The following is a 22,957-nucleotide window of genomic DNA, read 5'->3' as shown; positions in this document are numbered from 1 at the left end:
GACAAACTCCAAGCATTGATTATGCAAGAATGGGCTGCCATCAGCCCAGAAGTTAATTGACAGCATGCCAGGGCGGATTGCAGAGGTCTTGAAAAAGAAGGGTCAACACTGCAAATATTGACTCTTTGCATAAACTTAATGTAATTGTCAATAAAAGCCTTTGACACTTATGGAATGCTTGTAATTATACTTCAGTATACCATAGTAACATCTGACAAAAATATCTCATAACACTGAAGCAGCGCTCTTTGACCATGACTGTATACAGTAATAGACCAGTGTGGAACCACTGACCCCAGGTGGAAAATAATAGGTACTGATATAGACTGCATGCATGAAAAGTATCATACTTTTGTCTAGATCTGATACAGTAATTCCATTAACAGGACTCTGACGTTCCTCTGACTGTCATTAAAAGACTCCCTGTCCAACAACAGACCAGTAACCTCCTCTGACATTACCCATAGTGCCACTCTCCGTCAGAGTAGAAAGTAACGTAAAACCCCAGCCCCAGGCAGCCTACCCTTCAGGTCCAGGTTCTTGGCTCCCATGGTGGTCTGGGTGGTGATCTTGGTGTCGATCTTGACGGTGTGGAGGTTGTTAGTGTCTCGTGAGATCATGACGTTGTGCCAGTGGTTATCATTCAGGGGCTTGTTGGAGTTGCCCTTGATCAGGTGAGCTCCGTTCCCCAGGTCTGATACATAGTGCAGGTAGCTGGAAAAAGGCAGGTAGTCACATGAATAATGATGCAGAAACAAACACACACACACACGCTCCTCCCTTCAATATGAATTACTATCCTACAGTACAATATGTCGTGATAACCTACCCCTTGACCAGCTCGACCACAATGAAGTCGTTTCCGTCCCCGCTGTTGAACAGTATGAGTCCATCTGACGAGGTGGTCTTGAACTGGAAGAACAGGTGCATTGAGTAGTAGGCCTGGAGGGTGGTCAGAGACACATAGCTCGACCGAGACTTGAACGTGAACGGGTCAGCAATGATGTTCTTGAAGCCGATCATGGCATTGAGCTCACAGTAGTCAATGTCGCCGTTCTTACACAGGTCTATAGAGAGAATAGAATAGATACTTTGTTTATCTTTTTCCCAAGAACAGACACACAATGAGAAGCACAGTTCAGCCATGTACCTCCAGAGAGAGCACCATCTCTAGGGTGAAGTGCTTTGCTCAAGGGTACAACAGCAGCGCTATTAATGACATGACACAAGAAGACCATCTCTTCTCCATCTCTTGGCCCGGGACTTGAATCAGCGACCTTCCAGTCGCTGATCTACCTCTCTAACCTCTGGGCTACCTACCTATATAGGCCATGCCGTTGAAGGAGAGGCTCTGGAGGTGGCCTATGAAGTTAGATGGCACCAGTGACATGAACCTCTTCTCCGTCACGATGCCTGTCTCAATGTTGTGGAACTCTAACTGGGTGTGGTCACCTGCCATTTGACCTTTAGATTGACAGGAGGGAGATTGAGAGGGGTGAGGGGGGGAGGGGGGAGAGACAAGGGTAGGGGGAGGTCATTCATGTCACGCTCACTGCTCCAAAAGGTCTGGCGCTACAAATGTCCAGTAGTAGAAAGGTACTGTATGTGTGAAAAACAATGGGTTTATACACAAAGGGTTCGCTTCCCAACACAGATTAAGACTAATCCTGGACTACCAAGCATGCTCAATGTTGAAATATATTTCTAGTCTATGTCTATGTTCATGTATAAGCCCAATTCAACCACTCCAGTATCCTGCACATTGAGTATGACCTGTATATACTGACCTGTATACTGACCTGTATATACTGACCTGTATACTGACCTGTATATACTGACCTGTATACTGACCTGTATATACTGACCTGTATATACTGACCTGTTTGCTGACCTGTATATTGATCTGTATACTGACCTGTATATATTGACCTGTATATTGACCTGTATACTGACCTGTATATACTGACCTGTATATACTGACCTGTATATGCTGACCTGTATACTGACCTGTATATACTGACCTGTATACTGACCTGTATATACTGACCTGTATACTGACCTGTACAGTACCAGTCAAAAGATTGGACACACCTGCTCGTTCAAGGGTTTTTGTTTATTTTCACTACTTTCTACATTGTAGAATAATAGTGAAGTCATCAAAACACATATGGAATCAGAACATATATGGAATAGCACATATGGAATCGTGTAGTAACCAAAAAAGTGTTAAACAAATGAAAATCTATTTTATATTTGAGATTCTTCAAATAGCCACTCCTGGCATTCTCTCCACCAGCTTCCCCTGGAATGCTTTTCCAACAGTCTTGAAGGAGTTTCCACATACGCTGAGCACTTGTTGGCTGCTTTTCCTTCACTCTGCGGTCTGATTCATCCCAAACCATCTCAATTGGGTTGAGGTCGGGGGATAGTGGAGGCCAGGTCATCTCATGCAGCACTCCATCACTCTCCTTCTTGGAAAAATAGCCCTTACACAGCCTGGAGGTGTGTTGAGTCATTGTCCTGTTGAAAAACAAATGATAGTCCCACTAAGCCCAAACCAGATGGGATGGCGTATCGCTGCAGAATGCTGTGGTAGCCATGCTGGTTAAGTGTGCCTTGAATTCTAAATAAATAACAGACAGTGTCACCAGCAAAGCACCCCTACACCATAACACCTCCTCCTCCATGATTTACGGTGGGAAATACACATGCGGAGATAATCCGTTCACCCACATTGCATCTCACAAAGACACAGCAGTTGGAACAAAAAATCTCCAATTTGGATTCCAAACCAAAGGACACATTTCCACCGGTCTAATGTCCATTGCTCGTGTTTCTTGGCCCAAGCAAGTCTCTTCTTCTTATTGGTGTCCTTTAGTAGTGGTTTCTTTGCAGCAATTCGACCATGAAGGCCTGATTCACACAGTCTCCTCTGAACAGTTGATGTTGAGATGTGTCTGTTACTTGAACTCTGTGAAGCATTTATTTGGGCTGCAATTTCTGAGGCTGGTAACTCTAATGAACTTATACTCTGCAGCAGAGGTAACTCTGGGTCTTCCTTTCCTGTGGTGGTCCTCATGAGAGCCAGTTTCATCATAGCGCTTGATGGTTTTTGCGACTGCACTTGAAGAAACTTTCAAAGATCTTGACATTTTCTGTATTGACTGACGTTCATGTCTTAAAGTAATAATGGAATGTTGTTTCTCTTAGCTTATTTGAGCTGTTCATGCCATAATATGGACTTGGTCTTTTACCAAATAGGGCTATCTTCTGTATACTACCTTGTCTACCTTGTCACAACACAACTGATTGGCTCAAACACATTAAGAAGGAAATCAATTCCACAAATTAACTTTTAAGAAGGCACACCTGTCAATTGAAATGCATTCCAGGTGACTTCTTCATGAAGCTGGTTGAGAGAATGCCAACAAGGCAAAGGGTGTCTATTTGAAGAATCTCAAATATAAAATATATTTTGAATTGTTTAACAATTTCTTGGTTACTACATGATTCCATTTGTGTTATTTCATAGTTTTGATGTCTTCACTTTTATTCTACAATGTAAAATAAAAAATCTAATAAATAAAAAACCTTGAATGAGTAGGTGTGCAAACTTTTGACTGGTACTGTATATACTGACCTGTATATACTGACCTGTATACTGACCTGTATATACTGACCTGTATACTGACCTGTATATACTGACCTGTATATACTGACCTGTATATACTGACCTGTATATACTGACCTGTATACTGACCTGTATACTGACCTGTATATACTGACCTGTATACTGACCTGTATATACTGACCTGTATATACTGACCTGTATATAATGACCTGTATATACTGACCTGTATACTGACCTGTATACTGACCTGTATATTGACCTGTATATACTGACCTGGATACTGACCTGTATACTGACCTGTATATACTGACCTGTATATTGACCTGTATACTGACCTGTATACTGACCTGTATATACTGACCTGTATATACTGACCTGTATATACTGACCTGTATACTGACCTGTATATACTGACCTGTATACTGACCTGTATATACTGACCTGTATATACTGACCTGTATATACTGACCTGTATACTGACCTGTATACTGACCTGTATATTGACCTGTATATACTGACCTGTATTGTGTTTCTGTATCTTATCTCATATCTTTATACTGACCTGTATACTGACCTGTATATACTCTTCTGTTTCTTTATTGTATCTCATATCTTTATTAACTCTTGTGTTTGTATTAAACAAACAAAACAAATCTATATTATTATTATTATTATCACTGCATTGGAAAGAGCTGCAAGTAAGAATTTCATTGTACTGTTTTGCACCTGCTGTATCCTGTGCACATGGTGAATAAACTTTGAAATTTGAAACTAGTCCAAGACTATAGTTTAAATCTCTGTCTGGGAAACTAGCCCCAAAAGGATTGATTTTATATCAGACATTATGGACTAGACCCGACCGATTGTCTGACCTAGTCCATAGTCAAACTGTGTCTTACATATAAAGGGCCAAAGGATCATCTTGAAAAGTATCACACATATAAAACATAGTCAGTTCTTTAAAGAGAGGGAAGTTGTACCTTCTACAGGTTGAAGATCATCTACGGTGAGTTTCAAACTCTTTCCCCTCCTGAACACACGCACCGTGTGCCACTCATTATCATTCAGGTTCTGACCAGCAAATATGGTCTCTGGACCCTTGCCTGTAGGACAGCCCAAACAGTAGTTAAAACACACACCTCGGGACAGGGAGAAGAGAAACCAGAGTTAGTGCAGTGACAGGGTAGGGGAGTAGAGACAGAGACAGAGAGAGAGAGAGACAGAGAGAGAGAGAGAGTGAGAGAGAGAGAGAGTGAGTGAGAGAGAGAAGAGAGAGAGAGAGAGAGAGGAGAGAGAGAGAGAGAGAGAGAGAGAGAGAGAGAGAGAGAGAGAGAGAGAATCCCATTCTAGTAATTTTATATGAGTGTTCTATTAATAGCAATGTCACTAGATGGCAGTAACGCTCCACCACAGTGCTGGACTGGCATTGTGCTACAGAAGGGTAAGATACAGAGAAACAAACTCTGTCTTGTTTAGTTACTGTTACATGGCATTTCAAACCGTATTCTAAAATTATAGTCATAACTTAAATAGTAATTACCAAAACACCTCAATCAAATGAATTGTAAATAATTGTTAAGGGATACTTGGGGATTTAAAGGGATACTTGGGGATTTAAAGGGATACTTGGGGATTTAAAGGGATACTTGGGGATTTAAAGGGATACTTGGGGATTTTGGAAATGAGACCCTTTCTTTACTTCCCCAGTCAGATGAACTCCTGGATACCACCTCAAACATTAGGGCTTCAACAAGGGTTCTTCTAGGATCATCAAAGTTCTTTGAAGAACCTTAGGGTTCTTGGCACTGAAAGTGGCCCCCAAAAGGTTCTTCCAAGAACCCCATAGGACGTGGGGCTCATCGATGAACCTCCTTAGTTGGTGGGGGTTCTTGCAGGACCTAACTGCCCAACTGAAACTTTTCGATTTGAAAGGACAGCAGGTGCAGGCACTTAACTGAAAAATTTAAAGATCTCCTCAATTTAAGGTAAGGTTTGTCCCTTGTATGATCTAAATTTATATTGTTTTATGATGATACCATCTATCTTTTCATATTTCTAAAACAGAAAATGGACACTATTCAATGGATATCAATCAACAAAGAGGTAAGAATATGTCTGCTATAAGAATAGGGCTGTGTTGGGTGCAGATGACTGAACTGCTCACTTTTGTGTCTGTAGGTATACAGACGAGGAGGCATACAAAGGTATGTCAATTGGTATTGGTATGTTATGCAGATCACATTTACCATCCTCCTCCCTTACCTCTTCAATGAATATCCCATAGGCCTCAACATTATGGACAAGGTATGTGTATAAAAACCATTATCAAAACAGTTTTTTAAATTCACATTCACCACAAAAACCAAGGTATGAAATATCTTGTGTGTATGTTTTGTAAATCATCTGTATAATTACTATTTTTTGGATTCATAGACTTCACCCTCCCTATACCTCTGATGAATATAACAGGAAACCTGTTCAATCACCATGCCTTGCAAAATCATTCTGGCTATGGATACGGAGAACATCAACACATTAACATCAACACACCAGAGGATATACCCATTGGACTTGGGTCTCTGCTGAGAGTTTACCTCATATTTAGATTTGTTTATTATGCTTTGCCACTAAAATCATAATATATACTGACAACTAAAATATTGTGTTATTGTTATGCATATTATTAATAATAATAATAATATAGGGGAAGGGGGTTCTTCGAGGATCCATTAAAAGTTTTTTTTTAAGAACCCTTTTAAAGTGCTCTTCGAAGAACTTATAGTGGTTTCCCCACAGTTTCAATTTGAAGAACCCCTAAAGGGTACTCCAGGAACCTTTTCTTTTTAGAGTTTAGCCGTCTAACTGTGACCGTGAGGCAGAGAGGGGCGTGTCTTATCAAAACTGAGAATAGAAGCTGGCAGAATGAGGAAATAGAGGCTGTGATTTTATAAAGAGGGGCATCCCATGGATTTGCTAAAGTCATAGCTGCCTAATGGCTAACTGTGAGAAAACCAAAAACCGACTGTTGGTGCTTGAAGTTGTATATTTAAATATGCAATTTGTACCAAATGAGTACACTTGAGACAGTTCTGCATTGCATTCACACTATGAATTATGAATTAAAAAACATTAAAGAGGAGAGACAGTTCCCTCAGTAACCTAGAACATGAGGGCAGAGGAGAACAACACCTCCTCTCCCCTGACACAGCATCAGGACATGACACTGGAGGCAAGGCAGGACAGTTGTTGTCTGTGGCTAATTTCCTTAATTTGAGAGTGAGAGTATATACACACACACACCACACACACACACACACACACACACACACACACACACACACACACACACACACACACACACACACACACAGAGAAACACACACACACAGACACAGACACACACAGACACACACACACACACACAGACACACACAGAGAAACACACACACACACAGAGACACAGACACACACACACACACACACACACACAGACACACACACACACAGAGACACACACAAACACACACACACGCAAACACACACACAAACACACACACACACACACACACACACACACAGACACACACACACACAATCAACATGTTCATAGTCAGAGCAGGAACAACAGTCAATGTATATCAAATGATCTCCTTCCATCTGGCACAATATGAATATGATTGCGTACAATCAGAATCAGAGGCTGAATTTGACCCAATTTGAACACCGATCATTGGGTTTTCTCATAAAGCCATGCTGTCTTCAGTTTCAGATTCAGAGGAATGTTAGCGTCGCAACATTGGGTACTTTGATGGTATGAAATCTCTGACATGTCCTGGACCTTAGACCAAAGACTTGACAGGTTCCAACTCATACAGTGTCACACATAAGGAACATGTATCCTGCTGAAACAACCCCCTCTCTTTTTTCTCTCTCCTCCTCCTCCTCGTCTCTCTGCCACAAAAACAGAGGGATGGAAGGCAAAGATCAAGCCATCCTTTCCAGTGCCCCAACTCCCTCCATCCCATGATTTCATATATTGCTCTCTCTCACCCTTTCCCTCTCCCTCACCCTAATCCCATTCTCCAGGAGACTGGTTTCCATCCTGCCCCGGCCTTGGTGTGGTGTTTAGTGCTTACAAAGCAAAACGGAGCCTCTGAGATTGAGTATAGTATCCCAGTGCTCCAGCACTGGCTTTGAAGATTGCAGAGAAAGAGGAAAGGAAATAAATAGGTGTAAGTGGGTTGAAGCTGTGAAGCTGCTCCCCATATGAATGGATCCTCCAGCAAGGAGGAGGGGAGTGAAGACGATGGAACCAAGCCAAGGTATCTGCAGCTTGGGGTGTTTCATATTGAGTACGGTTACATGCACACAATAATATGATTACTGTGAATAGTCAGATTAATATAATAGTTTGATTAAAACGTTTACATGCTTTGCAAGAAGAACGATTTCCCTAATAATCCTGTTTGCATGGACACATCTGAAATCAGGCTACCTGATGGGACTTTTGATGAATGCAGACAATCACCAATCAAAATAAACGTTCTACCAAGGAGAGCATGTTATTTTTGGGGAACCTACTTGATTCTGAGTTTGGATATATAAACATGTATGTGAAAACTACTTCTAAGATGCATACTTTCAGTTGTTACGAACTCACTTCACCAATTAAGGTGTTTACATGATCTAATCATTTGAAAGATTGCTCAGAAAGCAAGGTGTTTACATGATCTAATCATTTGATAGATTGCTCAGAAAACAAGGTGTTTACATGATCTAATCATTTGATAGATTGCTCAGAAAGCAAGGTGTTTACATGATCTAATCATTTGATAGATTGCTCAGAAAACAAGGTGTTTACATGATCTAATCATTTGATAGATTGCTCAGAAAACAAGGTGTTTTAATCACCGTATGCGTACTTGGATTATGATTGTACCCTGATTAAGAGTAAGGTGTTTACATGAGTCATGTTATACTCGGCCTACTGCCATAATTAGTTTAATATCAAATTATTAGTGTGCATGTAAACATACTCATTGTCATAGTGACACATCCTCGTTGGATAGTGGATGCGAGCCAGAGGGGAGCACGGGAGGAGAAGGAATAGGGGGAACTAGGAACAGAGAGGAGGGATGGGGAACTAGGAATAGAGAGGAGGGATGGGGAACTAGGAATAGAGAGGAGGGATGGGGAACTAGGAATAGAGATGAGGGATGGGGAACTAGGAATAGAGAGGAGGGATGGGAAACTAGGAATAGAGAGGAGGGTTGGGGAACTAGGAATAGAGATGAGGGATGGGGAACTAGGAATAGAGAGGATGGATGGGGAACTAGGAATATAGAGGAGGAATGGGGAACTAGGAACAGAGAGGAGGGACGGGGAACTAGCAGTAAATCATTTCGACCATGCAGTCAAATGACCAAATCGCCCTCTAGTGGCCTCATAGGTGGAATGTTGTTAATATTTTTCATAAGTTCATAATTAATCAACATTATAAAAAATAAAATAAAAACACTGAGAATCCGGTGTTATATCTGACATGGTACAGGTGTCTTAAGCACATAACCCTGTGTGTGAGGTATATACTCTTGTTTCAAATTAGATTTGTTTAAGACTACCAGGAAACACTCTGTGTGACCCTGATTTAGCCCACTGCAGTAAAAGGTTAATGTCTGTTTCTGTTTCTGTCTGCTGAACTATCTTTATTGTCTCTCTGATGGTTGATCTGATGGTGATCTATTCTGTAGGGATGTAGGTATAGATCTACAGTTGATCTGATGGTGATCTATTCTGTAGGGATGTAGCTACAGATCTACAGTTGATCTGATGGTGATCTATTCTGTAGGGATGTAGCTACAGATCTACAGTTGATCTGATGGTGATCTATTCTCTATGGATGTAGCTATAGATCTACAGTTGATCTGATGGTGATCTATTCTCTAGGGATGTAGCTATAGATCTACAGTTGATCTGATGGTGATCTATTCTGTAGGGATGTAGCTACAGATCTACAGTTGATCTGATGGTGATCTATTCTGTAGGGATGTAGCTACAGATCTACAGTTGATCTGATGGTGATCTATTCTCTATAGATGTAGCTATAGATCTACAGTTGATCTGATGGTGATCTATTCTCTAGGGATGTAGGTATAGATCTACAGTTGATCTGATGGTGATCTATTCTGTAGGGATGTAGCTACAGATCTACAGTTGATCTGATGGTGATCTATTCTGTAGGGATGTAGCTACAGATCTACAGTTGATCTGATGGTGATCTATTATGTAGGGATGTAGCTACAGATCTACAGTTGATCTGATGGTGATCTATTCTGTAGGGATGTAGCTATAGATCTACAGTTGATCTGATGGTGATCTATTCTGTAGGGATGTAGCTACACATCTACAGTTGATCTGATGGTGATCTATTCTGTAGGGATGTAGCTACAGATCTACAGTTGATCTGATGGTGATCTATTCTCTATGGATGTAGCTATAGATCTACAGTTGATCTGATGGTGATCTATTCTCTAGGGATGTAGCTATAGATCTACAGTTGATCTGATGGTGATCTATTCTGTAGGGATGTAGCTACAGATCTACAGTTGATCTGATGGTGATCTATTCTGTAGGGATGTTGCTACAGATCTACAGTTGATCTGATGGTGATCTATTCTCTATGGATGTAGCTATAGATCTACAGTTGATCTGATGGTGATCTATTCTCTAGGGATGTAGGTATAGATCTACAGTTGATCTGATGGTGATCTATTCTGTAGGGATGTAGCTACAGATCTACAGTTGATCTGATGGTGATCTATTCTGTAGGGATGTAGCTACAGATCTACAGTTGATCTGATGGTGATCTATTATGTAGGGATGTAGCTACAGATCTACAGTTGATCTGATGGTGATCTATGCTGTAGGGATGTAGCTACAGATCTACAGTTGATCTGTGACTGTAGTAGAGGAGTGGAGAGGAGCAGCCTCTGTGTGAGGAGGGCTGAGAAGAGTAACCCTAGTCCTGGACTAAACGTTTTAAAGCCCATGTAGTTATCTCTGTGTGCTGAACCCAGCTGTCTGGTGGTGATCTATGGACTCCATTTCCCAGGGGACATGTGGAGGAGTAGAAGAGTGAAATAATGGTGGAGAGGAGCAGCCATCTCCTCTGGTAGGAACTAGGAGAGAGGATGAGAAGAGATCCAGTCAATCAGCTCAGGGCTTCAGGTTTATATTGGCTGGATGGGTGACAGGACAGCCAGAGTTTAACCAGGGTCTAGCATCCAGGTTTATATTGGCTGGATGGGTGACAGGAGTCTCCTGCTGTATCCCACCACCACACTGTGTCAGTCATGTGGAGAGACAGAGAGAGAGTGGAATGGAAGTTTGACCACAGAGCAGGTCACTACACTACAGCAGGATTAGACCCACTGTATGCAGGCCATTCTAGCAGAGCGGTTCATTGTCAGTAAAGACCATGTGCAGCATAAATGTCCAAAATTGTATGTGGTTGAATTTTGTAAAGAGAACTTTGGCACACATCAACGTTGACAAGCCTTTAGAAGCTGTGTGATTTACATCCAATGTCAGGCACCTGTGTTGTTTGTTTGCATGCAAATATTCAGGGCTATACAGCACATGCCAATCCAATAAAGACTGCCATTATCAATCCGGTTCACAGACTACATTCAAACTCTGTAATCCTGTGAAATTACATTTGCATAATCTGGGGTCTTTCTGTAATTGCTTTATACAATCAGTGTGTGGGGCTGTGTGTGTGTTCATGTGTGTGTGCATGTGTGTGTGTGAGGGAGGGACAGACAGTGTGTGTGTGTGTGTGTGTGTGTGTGTGTGTGTGTGTGTGTGTGTGTGTGTGTGTGTGTGTGTGTGTGTGTGTGTGTGTAGAGAGAGAGAGAGAGAGAGAGAGAGAGAGAGAGAGAGTGTGTGTGAGAGAGGGCGCGAGACAGAGAGAGAGAGAGAGAGAGAGAGAGAGAGTGTGTGTGTGAGAGAGAGAGAGACAGAGTGTGTGTGTGAGAGAGCAGAGAGAGAGAGAGAGAGAGAGAGAGAAAGAGAGAGTGTGTGTGTGTGTGTGTGAGAGAGAGAGACAGAATGTGTGCATGAGAGAGAGAGCGAGAGAGACAGTATGTGTGTGAGTAGTGAATAGGTAGTGTAAAATAAACTAAGAGACCATATACAGTGGGGAGAACAAATATTTGATACACTGCTTTTGCAGGTTTTCCTACTTACAAAGCATGTAGAGGTCTGTAATTTTTATCATAGGTACACTTCAACTGTGAGAGGCGGAATCTAAAACAAAAATCCAGAAAATCATATTTTTAAGTAATTAATTTGCATTTTATTGCATGTCAGAGGAAGGCCCTCAAAATTGTCAAAGACTCCAGCCAGCCTAGTCATAGACTGTTCTCTCTGCTACCGCACGGCAAGCGGTACCGGAGTGCCAAGTCTAGGTCCAAAAGACTTCTCAACAGCTTCTACCCCCAAGCCATAAGACTCCTGAACAGCTAATCATGGCTACCCGGACTATTTGCACTGCCCCCACCCCATCCTTTTACGCTGCTGCTACTCTGTTAAGTATTTATGCATAGTCACTTTAACTCTACCCACATGTACATATTACCTCAACTACCTCAACTAGCCGGTGCCCCCGCACATTGACTATGCAACGGTACCCCCCTGTATATATAGCCTCCCTACTGTCACTTTATTTTACTGTATATATAGCCTCCCTACTGTCACTTTATTTTACTTCTGCTCTTTTTTCTCAACACTTTTTGTTGTTGTTTTATTCTTACTTTTTTGTTTAAAATAAATGCACTGTTGGTTAAGGGCTGTAAGTAAGCATTTCACTGTAATGTCTGCACCTGTTGTATTCGGCGCATGTGACCAATAAAATTTGATTTGATTTGATTTGATTTGATTTGACATAAGTATTTCATCACCTACCAACCAGTAAGAATTCCGGCTCTCACAGACCTGTTAGTTTTTCTTTAAGAAGCCCTCCTGTTCTCCACTCATTACCTGTATTAACTGCACCTGTTTGAACTCGTTACCTGTATAAAAGACACCTGTCCACACACTCAATCAAACATACTCCAACGTCTCCACAATGGCCATGACCAGAGAGCTGTGTAAGGACATCAGGGATAAAATTGTAGACCTGCACAAGGCTGGGATGGGCTACAGGACAATAGGCAAGCAGCTTGGTGACAAGGCAACAACTGTTGGCGCAAGATCTCACCTCGTGGGGCATCAATGATCATGAGGAAGGTGAGGGATCAGCCCAGAACTACACGGCAGGACCTGGTCAATGACCTGAAGAGAGCTGGGACCACAGTCTCAAAGAAAACCATTAGTAACACACTACGCCGTCATGGATTAAAATCCTGCAGCACACGCATGGTCCCCCTGCTCAAGCCAGCGCATGTCCAGGCCCATCTGAAGTTTGCCAATGACCATCTGGATGATCCAGAGGAGGAATGGGAGAAGGTCATGTGGTCTGATGAGACAAAAATAGAGCTTTTTGGTCTAAACTCCACTCGCCGTGTTTGGAGGAAGAAGAAGGATGAGTACAACCCCAAGAACACCATCCCAACCGTGAAGCATGGAGGTGGAAACATAATTCTTTGGGGATGCTTTTCTGCAAAGGGGACAAGACGACTGCACCGTATTGAGGGGAGGATGGATGGGGCCATGTATCTTGAGATCTTGGCCAACAACCTCCTTCCCTCAGTAAGAGCATTGAAGATGGGTCGTGGCTGGGTCTTCCAGCATGACAACGACCCGAAACACACAGCCAGGGCAACTAAGGAGTGGCTCCGTAAGAAGCATCTCAAGGTCCTGGAGTGGCCTAGCCAGTCTCCAGACCTGAACCCAATAGAAAATCTTTGGAGGGAGCTGAAAGTCCGTATTGCCCAGCGACAGTCCCGAAACCTGAAGGATCTGGAGAAGGTCTGTATGGAGGAGTGGGCCAAAATCCCTGCTGCAGTGTGTGCAAACCTGGTCAAGACCTACAGGAAACCTATGATCTCTGTAATTGCAAACAAAGGTTTCTGTACCAAATATTAAGTTCTGCTTTTCTGATGTATCAAAAACTTATGTCATGCAATAAAATGCAAATTAATTACTTAAAAATCATACAATGTGATTTTCTGGATTTTTGTTTTAGATTCCGTCTAAATTACAGACCTCTACATGATTTGTAAGTAGGAAAACCTGCAAAATCGGCAGTGTATCAAATACTTGTTCTCCCCACTGTAGGTCCAATGCAAATTAAACAAATGATAGAATAAACCATTGCCTTGAGTTGCTGCCAACAGGAAGTCAATGGCAAACATCACCACATCGACACACACCACCTAGCTAACAGTATATGTCAACTTGTGTCACGTTACTGATGGTTTATAGTGATTTGCCCTTAAAATCAATAATACAACAACCAAACTAAACTCAACACAGTCCAAACAAAAAAGGCCAATCCACCTGACTGTGTGTGTGTGTGTGTGTGTGCATGTGTGTATTTTTATCTTGTTGTCTGTCAGCGCCTGTTCAGTGTTAAAGTTTAAGTGGCAGAAGTTTCTTCAGGCAGAGCTGAGGCCGCCCACGGGAAGGGATCCTAGGACCCCTCATTGACTGTGATGTGTTCTTTGAGTTTGTGCTGTGAGTGTGTGTGTGTGTTCTTTGAGTCTGTTCTTAACATGTTATTCCTCCATGAAGCTGTCCAGAGATGCAGCTAACTGACAACACTAATTAACGCAAGACCAAATTAAGTGTTTTGAAAAAAGAATTAGCAAAATAGAAGAAAAAAGTCCATGTTTATAACATCAACCTCGTCAGAGTGCTAAAGATCTGATAGAATGGTTGTTTTTTTGGGGACTTTCAAATTAATAATTGTCCATATTTACAAATGTTTGTATTGAAGTTTTATTTTTAGAGGCAAAAATATGTCTGTTTTGAGTATCTGTTGTCAACTCTGTCAGTGGTTTGTCAACTCCGTCACTGATTGCTAACCTCCTTAAGATCGATTATTTTTGTCAATATTCTGAAAAAATATTGTAATCACTGTTCTGCAACATATGCTTAAACAACTGAAGTATTTACTGTGCTAGACCTAAGTGATAATGTTTGCTTTATTAATGCTGTTTTATGTTCTAAATCTAGAAAAACATGCCAAAATGCTAACAAAATTAGCCCTGAAGCATTTAATAGGGCTATAAAACAAAAACAAAAAGAAGTTTGGAGATTTGTATTAAATATTTGAATAATCGAATGTTAGAATTAAACAATCAAGGCCATGAAACACTTGTTGGACAATAATTGTAAAAATGAAATGGCTTTTATGGTGTCTGACGGAGTTTACATAAATCCAGTTAGTTGCATTTTATGAGAAAAAATAAATAGGTTGTTCCCTTACATGGTGTGATAGCTGATACTTTGGATTATCAAAATATATATTTCAAATAGTGTTAAGATTAAGACAAATATTTGAGATTGTCCTGTCTTTCAAGAATCCCTGAGCTTTAAAACAGCAACATTTTCTCTCAGCCTCATGGCAAAATGTGTAAAATAGTATCAGATTAGCTATAAAACTGGCAACAAGAAGAAACATTAAAAACCTTGCTCGAACCTTGTGGGGGGCGCTGCGAAATTGCGCTATGCCGCTGATTGTAAGTCAAACTAAATAGAGAATGTTAACTGTATCTAAAAAGAGGACGGTAAATGTAACTAAATAGAGGATGGTAACTGTAACTAATAGAGGATGGTAACTGTAGCTAAATAGAGGATGGTAACTGTAACTAATAGAGGATTGTAACTGTAACTAACAGAGGATGGTAACTGTAACTAATAGAGGATGGTAACTGTAGCTAAATAGAGGATGGTAACTGTAACTAATAGAGGATTGTAACTGTAACTAACAGAGGATGGTAACTGTAACTAATAGAGGATGGTAACTGTAACTAACAGAGGATGGTAACTGTAACTAATAGAGGATGGTAACTCTAAATAGAAGATAGTAACTGTAACTAATAGAGGATGGTAACTGTAACTAACAGAGGATGGTAACTGTAACTAAATAGAGGATGGTAACTGTAACTGTAATTAACAGGACAGTTAGGCTGTGTGTATGCTGTATGGTAAACAGGAAAGTAAGGCTGTGTGTATTCAATATGCAATATGGTAAACAGGAAAGTAAGGCTGTGTGTATGCAGTACGGTAAACAGGAAACAAGGCTGTGTGTATGCAGTATGCTGTACGGTAAACAGGAAAGCAAGGCTGTGTGTATGCAGTATAGTAAACAGGAAAAAAGGCTGTGTGTATGCAGTACAGTAAACAGGAAAGCAAGGCTGTGTGTATGCAGTACGGTAAACAAGAAAGTAAGGCTGTGTGTATGCAGTATGGTAAACAGGAAAGCAAGGCTGTGTGTATGCAGTATGGTAAACAGGAAAGCAAGGCTGTGTGTATTCAATATGCAATATGGTAAACAGGAAAGCAAGGCTGTGTATATGCTGTATGGTAAACAGGAAAGTAAGGCTGTGTGTATGCTGTATGGTAAACAGGAAAATAAGGCTGTGTGTATGCAGTATGGTAAACAGGAATGAAAGGCTGTGTGTATGCAGTACGGTAAACAGGAGAGCAAGGCTGTGTGTATGCTGTATGGTAAACAGGAAAATAAGGCTGTGTGAATGCAGTATGGTAAACAGGAATGAAAGGCTGTGTGTATGCAGTACGGTAAACAGGAAAGCAAGGCTGTGTGTATGCTATATGGTCAACAGGAAAGCAAGGCTGTGTGAATGCTGTATGCAGTACGGTCAACAGGAAAGCAAGGCTGTGTGTATGCAGTATGCAGTACGGTAAACAGGAAAGCAAGGCTGTGTGTATGCTGTATGCAGTACGGTAAACAGGAAACCAAGGCTGTTTGTATGCTGTATGCAGTACAGTAAACAGGAAAGCAAGGCTGTGTGTATGTAGTACGGTAAACAGGAAAGCAAGGCTGTGTGTATGCTGTATGCTGCATGGTAAACAGGAAAGCAAGGCTGTGTGTATGCAGTATGCAATATGGTAAACAGGAAAGCAAGGCTGTGTGTATGCTGTATGGTAAACAGGAAAGTAAGGATGTGTGTATTCAATAAGCAATATGGTAAACAGGAAAGTAAGGCTGTGTGTATGCTGTATGGTAAACAGGAAAATAAGGCTGTGTGTATGCAGTATGGTAAACAGGAAACAAGGATGTGTGTATGCAGTATGGTAAACGTGAAAGCAAGGCTGTGTGTATGCAGTATGGTAAACAAGAAAGTAAGGCTGTGTGTATGCAGTGTGCAGTACAGGAAACAAGACTGTGTGTATTGTGACGTCACGAGAGGCTACACAGCTTTCAGCGGGATTGCTCAAGTAGTGCAAGGAGACAAGGTTCAAACAAAACAAGGATTTTATTATAGGTCTTGGGAAATTAACGAAAATATAACAAAATTCTGTTCTCTTGTGGCTCTTTAAGGGTTAACAGTTCAGGGATGTCTCTTCCACATCCAAAATCATAATTCTCACTCGCTCAGATAACTTTTCCCCAGCCTTACTGTAGTCCACGTTGCAGCTAGTGGCAAAAAAAAAAAAAAGTCCTTCCAAATGTCTCTCACGTATTTCCACAGGTGCATATATCCAAAGGTGAGTATTTCCCAAAGGTAAGTATCTCCAAATCCTTATATTCCTCATGGAAGTGGACGTGCAGCACTCTTGTCCTCCAGAGAGCCCAGGTTGGAGACTGTCTCTTCACCCCCCCCACACTCCCTCAGTGTGTCTCTTCCCTTTCACAAACCTTCAGCTCATCAGCTCCTGATTGGTTTCAGCTGCGTGGGAAGATTGGCCATAGAGGGTTGGAGTTCCCGACCATACCAGCAGATGGAGCCATAGCTGTCTGGGTTTGCAGCCATCTCAGGGGGATGTAACGTCCCTCCAGGACACAGCCTCTCGTGACATCACACATCCCCCTCCTCGGGACCGACGTCCTCGTCGGGGTAAAGGCAGCGAAGAAGGCATCACGCCGGGAGAGGGCGTCCGCATTGCCGTGGTGCTTGCCAGCCTGCTCTCTCTTCAACTCCTCCACCTCTAGGACCAGGGACTCAGCCTCCTGTTGTCTCTCCTTGAGTTTCTTACTGAACGCATCAGCCTTGGTTTTAGCAGAGTTTAGCTTCTGTTGAGCAGCTTTCAGTTCCTTCTCTCTCTCTGCCTCCGCATTCTTCATCTTGTTCTCCAACACCTTGTACTTCTCCTCTGCCTTCTTCTGGACCTCCTTACTACTGCGCAGGGTCTCCTCACACTCCTCGATGGTCCTGCGCAGCCTCTCCAGCTCCTCCTGTTGCTTATGGAAGGAGCTCTGTTGGAGTTTAGCCTGGAGGATATCTAACTCTTCTGTCTTCATGTCTAACTGTTGCTTTAACAAACGATACCTCTCAGCGGTCCCCTTCAGACCAGACAGTTCTTTGTCCAGATTCTGTAGCTCCGTCTCTGTGTCGGTCTGGGCACCTGCCATCCCTATCAGAGCCCGGGCGGGAGTGAGTAACTCGGAGGATTGCACCGGAGCCTTCCCAGGATGAGTCTTGCCTCTCCGTTTCCGAGGTACTCGGGTTATCCTCTCCTGAGACTCTCTCCAGAGTGGGTAAAAGGCTGGGCAGTCTCGTCCAATTAGGACAGGGATGGGGAGGGAATCAACCACCCCCCGCCGTCGTGTGTATGGTTCCCCGTGTGCTGGTCATTGTAAGTTCAGTAATGGGGTATTCTCTGGTGTCCCCATGGACACAGGAAACTGGGAGGACTTTCCCCGGGGGTCAGACACGTTGGGCCCACCAAATCCTTACGCACCAGGGTGGCCCGGCTACCAGAATCCAGTAAGGCCTCCACATCATGGTGATTCACAGTTACCGGGCAGGTGGGGGGGTCGATCTGGGCCGCCATCTACGACTCCCAAGAGCGAGGCAAAACGATGTGTGGGTGCTGAGCTGGAGGACTCCGCAGTGGGCATAGGTTCATCGGCTGGTTTCCCACACTGCCAGGAGATATGTCCCATCTCCCCACACCGGTAACACTGTCGAGGTTCCCCATCCTGGTGTACTCTTCTTGGACCCGCCTGGTTTCTGGCTCCCCCTGGAGCCGGGATAAGTCCTGACGCGGCGGGGTTCGAAACCTTGGGGTCCTTTGGACGGGTTTTCCCCATTTGTGGTGGGGCCGCACTCCTGGGGTCTTTTTCGGGAAGCATTCAGCATCTCCGCTGTGGCCTGGTACTTTTCCACAGCTTCCACGGTCAGATCAGCCGTGGTCAAGGCCTGTTGACTGATGAACCGTTTTGCCTCATAAGGCAGGGCGCGTAGGTACCGATCCACCACCACGGCCTCCACCACCGCCGCTGCTGTATTCCTCTGCGGATCCAGCCATTTCCTTGCGATTCGGACAAGTTCATGCATCTGCGCCCGAGGAGGTTGGTCTGGTTGGAAGGTCCAACTGTGAAAGCGCTGGGCCATACCAAACTTTGTGAGTCCATATCTGCTGAGGATCTCAGACTTCAGGGCATCATAGTCAGTAACCTGGTCAGGGCCCAGGTCCCGGACAGCATTCAGCGCTTCCCCGGTTAGAAAGGGGGCTAACAGACCAACCCACTGTTGCTTGGGCCAGGCTTCCCTAGTGGCCGTGGCCTCAAATGCATGCAGGTATGCCTCAATGTCATCGGTAGCTCCCATCTTAGATATAAAGTCACTTGCCTTTATTGGGCGGGTATTTTGGACCACCCTCTGTCTCTGCAACTGCAATTCCTCTGCCTTCAGAAGGTTGGCTTTCTTTTGCTCCTCCAAGAGAGCCACGTTTGCTTGCATCTGGGCTTGCTGGCCAGCAACAAGGGCTTTCAATATGTCCTCCATTTCAGTCGGCGGGGAGCCTACGGCCAACTTGGAAAACTGGGTGATCAAACCTTCGGTATCCTCCTCTGACATGCACTATTAACGCTTGAGCGTGCCCGTATTCTCCACCATCTGTGACGTCACGAGAGGCTACACAGCTTTCAGCGGGATTGCTCAAGTAGTGCAAGGAGACAAGGTTCAAACAAAACAAGGATTTTATTATAGGTCTTGGGAAATTAACGAAAATATAACAAAATTCTGTTCTCTTGTGGCTCTTTAAGGGTTAACAGTTCAGGGATGTCTCTTCCACATCCAAAATCATAATTCTCACTCGCTCAGATAACTTTTCCCCAGCCTTACTGTAGTCCACGTTGCAGCTAGTGGCCAACCCCGCAAAAAGTCCTTCCAAATGTCTCTCACGTATTTCCACAGGTGCATATATCCAAAGGTGAGTATTTCCCAAAGGTAAGTATCTCCAAATCCTTATATTCCTCATGGAAGTGGACGTGCAGCACTCTTGTCCTCCAGAGAGCCCAGGTTGGAGACTGTCTCTTCACCCCCCCCACACTCCCTCAGTGTGTCTCTTCCCTTTCACAAACCTTCAGCTCATCAGCTCCTGATTGGTTTCAGCTGCGTGGGAAGATTGGCCATAGAGGGTTGGAGTTCCCGACCATACCAGCAGATGGAGCCATAGCTGTCTGGGTTTGCAGCCATCTCAGGGGGATGTAACGTCCCTCCAGGACACAGCCTCTCGTGACATCACAGTATGCAGTATGGTAAACAAGAAAGCAAGGCTGTGTGTATGCAGTATGGTAAACAGGAAAGCAAGGCTGTGTGTATGCAGTATGGTAAACAGGAAAGCAAGGCTGTGTGTATGCAGTATGGTAAACAGGAAAGCAAGGCTGTGTGTATGTAGTACGGTAAACAGGAAAGCAAGGCTTTGTGTATGCTGTATGCAGTACGGTCAACAGGAAAGCAAGGCTGTGTGTATGCAGTATGCAGTACGGTAAACAGGAAAGCAAGGCTGTGTGTATGCTGTATGCAGTATGGTAAACAGGAAACCAAGGCTGTGTGTATGCTGTATGCAGTACGGTAAACAGGAGAGCAAGGCTGTGTGTATGCTGTATGCAGTACGGTAAACAGGAAACCAAGGCTGTGTGTATGCTGTATGCTGTACAGTAAACAGGAAACCAAGGATGTGTGTATGCTGTATGCAATACGGTAAACAGGAAACCAAGGATGTGTGTATGCTGTATGCAATACGGTAAACAGGAAACCAAGGATGTGTGTATGCTGTATGCAGTACGGTCAACAGGAAAGCAAGGCTGTGTGTATGCAGTATGCAGTATGGTAAAAAGGAAAGCAAGGCTGTGTGTATGCTGTATGCAGTACGGTAAACAGGAGAGCAAGGCTGTGTGTATGCTGTATGCAGTACGGTAAACAGGAAACCAAGGCTGTGTGTATGCTGTATGCAGTACAGTAAACAGGAAACCAAGGATGTGTGAATGCTGTATGCAGTATGGTAAACAGGAAACCAAGGATGTGTGTATGCTGTATGCAATACGGTAAACAGGAAACCAAGGATGTGTGTATGTTGTATGCAATACGGTACACAAGAAACCAAGGATGTGTGTATGCTGTATGCAGTACGGTCAACAGGAAACCAAGGATGTGTGTATGCTGTATGCAATACGGTAAACAGGAAACCAAGGATGTGTGTATGCTGTATGCAGTACGGTCAACAGGAAAGCAAGGCTGTGTTTATGCTGTATGCAGTACGGTAAACAGGAAACCAAGGCTGTGTGTATGCTGTATGCAGTACAGTAAACAGGAAACCAAGGCTGTGTGTATGCTGTATGCAATACGGTAAACAGGAAAGGAAGGCTAATCTTTTCTTTCATCATTAATTCATCAATGTCTCTGAATAATAAATACAAGGACACATTTCCTCCCAAAATATTTGCAATGTTTCCTCTGTTGCACTGCACTCACATGTCCTCCTCCCTCCCTCCCTCCCTCCCTCCCTCCCTCCTCCCTCCCTCCCTCCCTCCCTCCTCCCTCCCTCCCTCCCTCCCTCCCTCCCTCCCTCTACATCCCTTCCTTCTTACCTTCCTCCCTCTCACTCGCTCTTCCCTCCCTCCTGGCAGTCCTACTCTCTCCATCCCTCTCTCTCTCTATCCTCCCTCTCCATCCCTCTCTCTCTCTATCTTTCCTCTCCGTCCCTTGCTCTCTGCGCCGTGAGGTAGGTTAATGAGAAATATAAAATCACACTCCGTATTTCCTCTCCGCTTTGAAAAGCCTCATCAATTTACCGGCGCCAAGATGGACTGAGGGAGAAGGAAAGAAACAGAAAGAAAAGAAGAGAACTAGGAACGGAGAGAAAAAAACATTTAGAGGAAAAAGGAAAATGAGGTGAACGGGGGAATCATGCTGAAGTACCTCTGTTTCCAAGGCGTTTTATATCAGTCTGTTTTAATTTAGGAGAGTCGTCAAGGCTGGTAATTAGAGACAACAGAGTGTGAATAATCACTGTTGACTGCCATGTTGGGGGTTTCTCATTCATTCTAACCCCTCCCTCCCTCTCCTTCTTCTCCTTCCTCTATCCCTCCATTCCTTCTCTCCCTTCTCCCTCCCCTTCTCCAGCAGTCAGTGATCTGGAGGAGAGTTGATTCACGCTGCCTGAGGCCCATAACATAGTATACATACAGGCCATGATCTCCCATGGCCTGTATGCTATGCACTGGTCTGTTAACAGGTTTTTATGATACGTAATGTATATCTAATGTATAGGAAATTGATTGAAATCATATTGCTAATGTGTTTTTAAAATAGTGATTTTTCACAATTAGCTGTTGGGTAAAAAATATTAAATATTGCACATCTTTGCCAACCTGGTCTGAAAACATAATATAAAACCTATGACATCTATATACCATTTACCTACGTACATATTCTACTTTCTGGGACACATGAACTTAGACAACATACATGCAGGTCATATTTTAAACACTATGGCAACTTTTAAGGCTTAATAAAGCCTTCATAAACCCCTTATTAGCCTATATAGATGTAGTTTGTTTAAAGAGGGATTTACATTCTTGAATAATAAACATTGTGAATACAGATAAAACACAGCAGAACAGTATTAAGAAAGGAGTATTAAATATGAGCAGTCTTTACTTACTGGTAGTACAGTTAATCTTGATACAGTCTAGATGGGGGAGAATAGATGAGATGTCACATCATCCTTCACTGTGACAGCTGCAGACAATGTTAAAGCAGAACATCCCACCCCTCTGGGGACGACACACGGACACAGGGACCACATCGTGGCCCTCTCCTCCACCACACTTGGCTCAGGTAAGAGTGACTGGGGTGTGGTAGGAAGAGGATGGCGACTACTACTTTAAAATGCCAATCCAATTAG

General features: G+C 43.2%; 1 protein-coding gene across 13 annotated transcripts in view; it reads right to left on the bottom strand.

Annotated features, from left to right (window-relative positions):
- The window catches only part of LOC121555656 (neurexin-1a-like), an 838,957-nt gene that overhangs the window by 539,634 nt on the left and 276,366 nt on the right, over nt 1-22,957 (bottom strand). For 10 of the 13 annotated variants that reach the window (XM_041869510.2, XM_041869572.2, XM_041869886.2 and 7 more), the window contains 5 exons: nt 22,715-22,741; nt 4,612-4,734; nt 1,321-1,464; nt 830-1,067; nt 524-714 (listed from right to left, as the gene is read on the bottom strand). In XM_041869510.2, coding sequence (XP_041725444.1) covers nt 524-714; nt 830-1,067; nt 1,321-1,464; nt 4,612-4,734; nt 22,715-22,741 — 723 coding nt within the window. The remainder of the gene's footprint in view (nt 1-523; nt 715-829; nt 1,068-1,320; nt 1,465-4,611; nt 4,735-22,714; nt 22,742-22,957) is intronic. The other 3 variants (XM_041869699.2, XM_045217609.1, XM_041870027.2) reach the window with 1 other exon arrangement.

Source organism: Coregonus clupeaformis, chromosome 1 (assembly GCF_020615455.1).
Source record: "Coregonus clupeaformis isolate EN_2021a chromosome 1, ASM2061545v1, whole genome shotgun sequence".
Classification (NCBI taxonomy): domain Eukaryota; kingdom Metazoa; phylum Chordata; class Actinopteri; order Salmoniformes; family Salmonidae; genus Coregonus; species Coregonus clupeaformis.
This window is presented reverse-complemented; position numbering and strand designations above follow the sequence as displayed.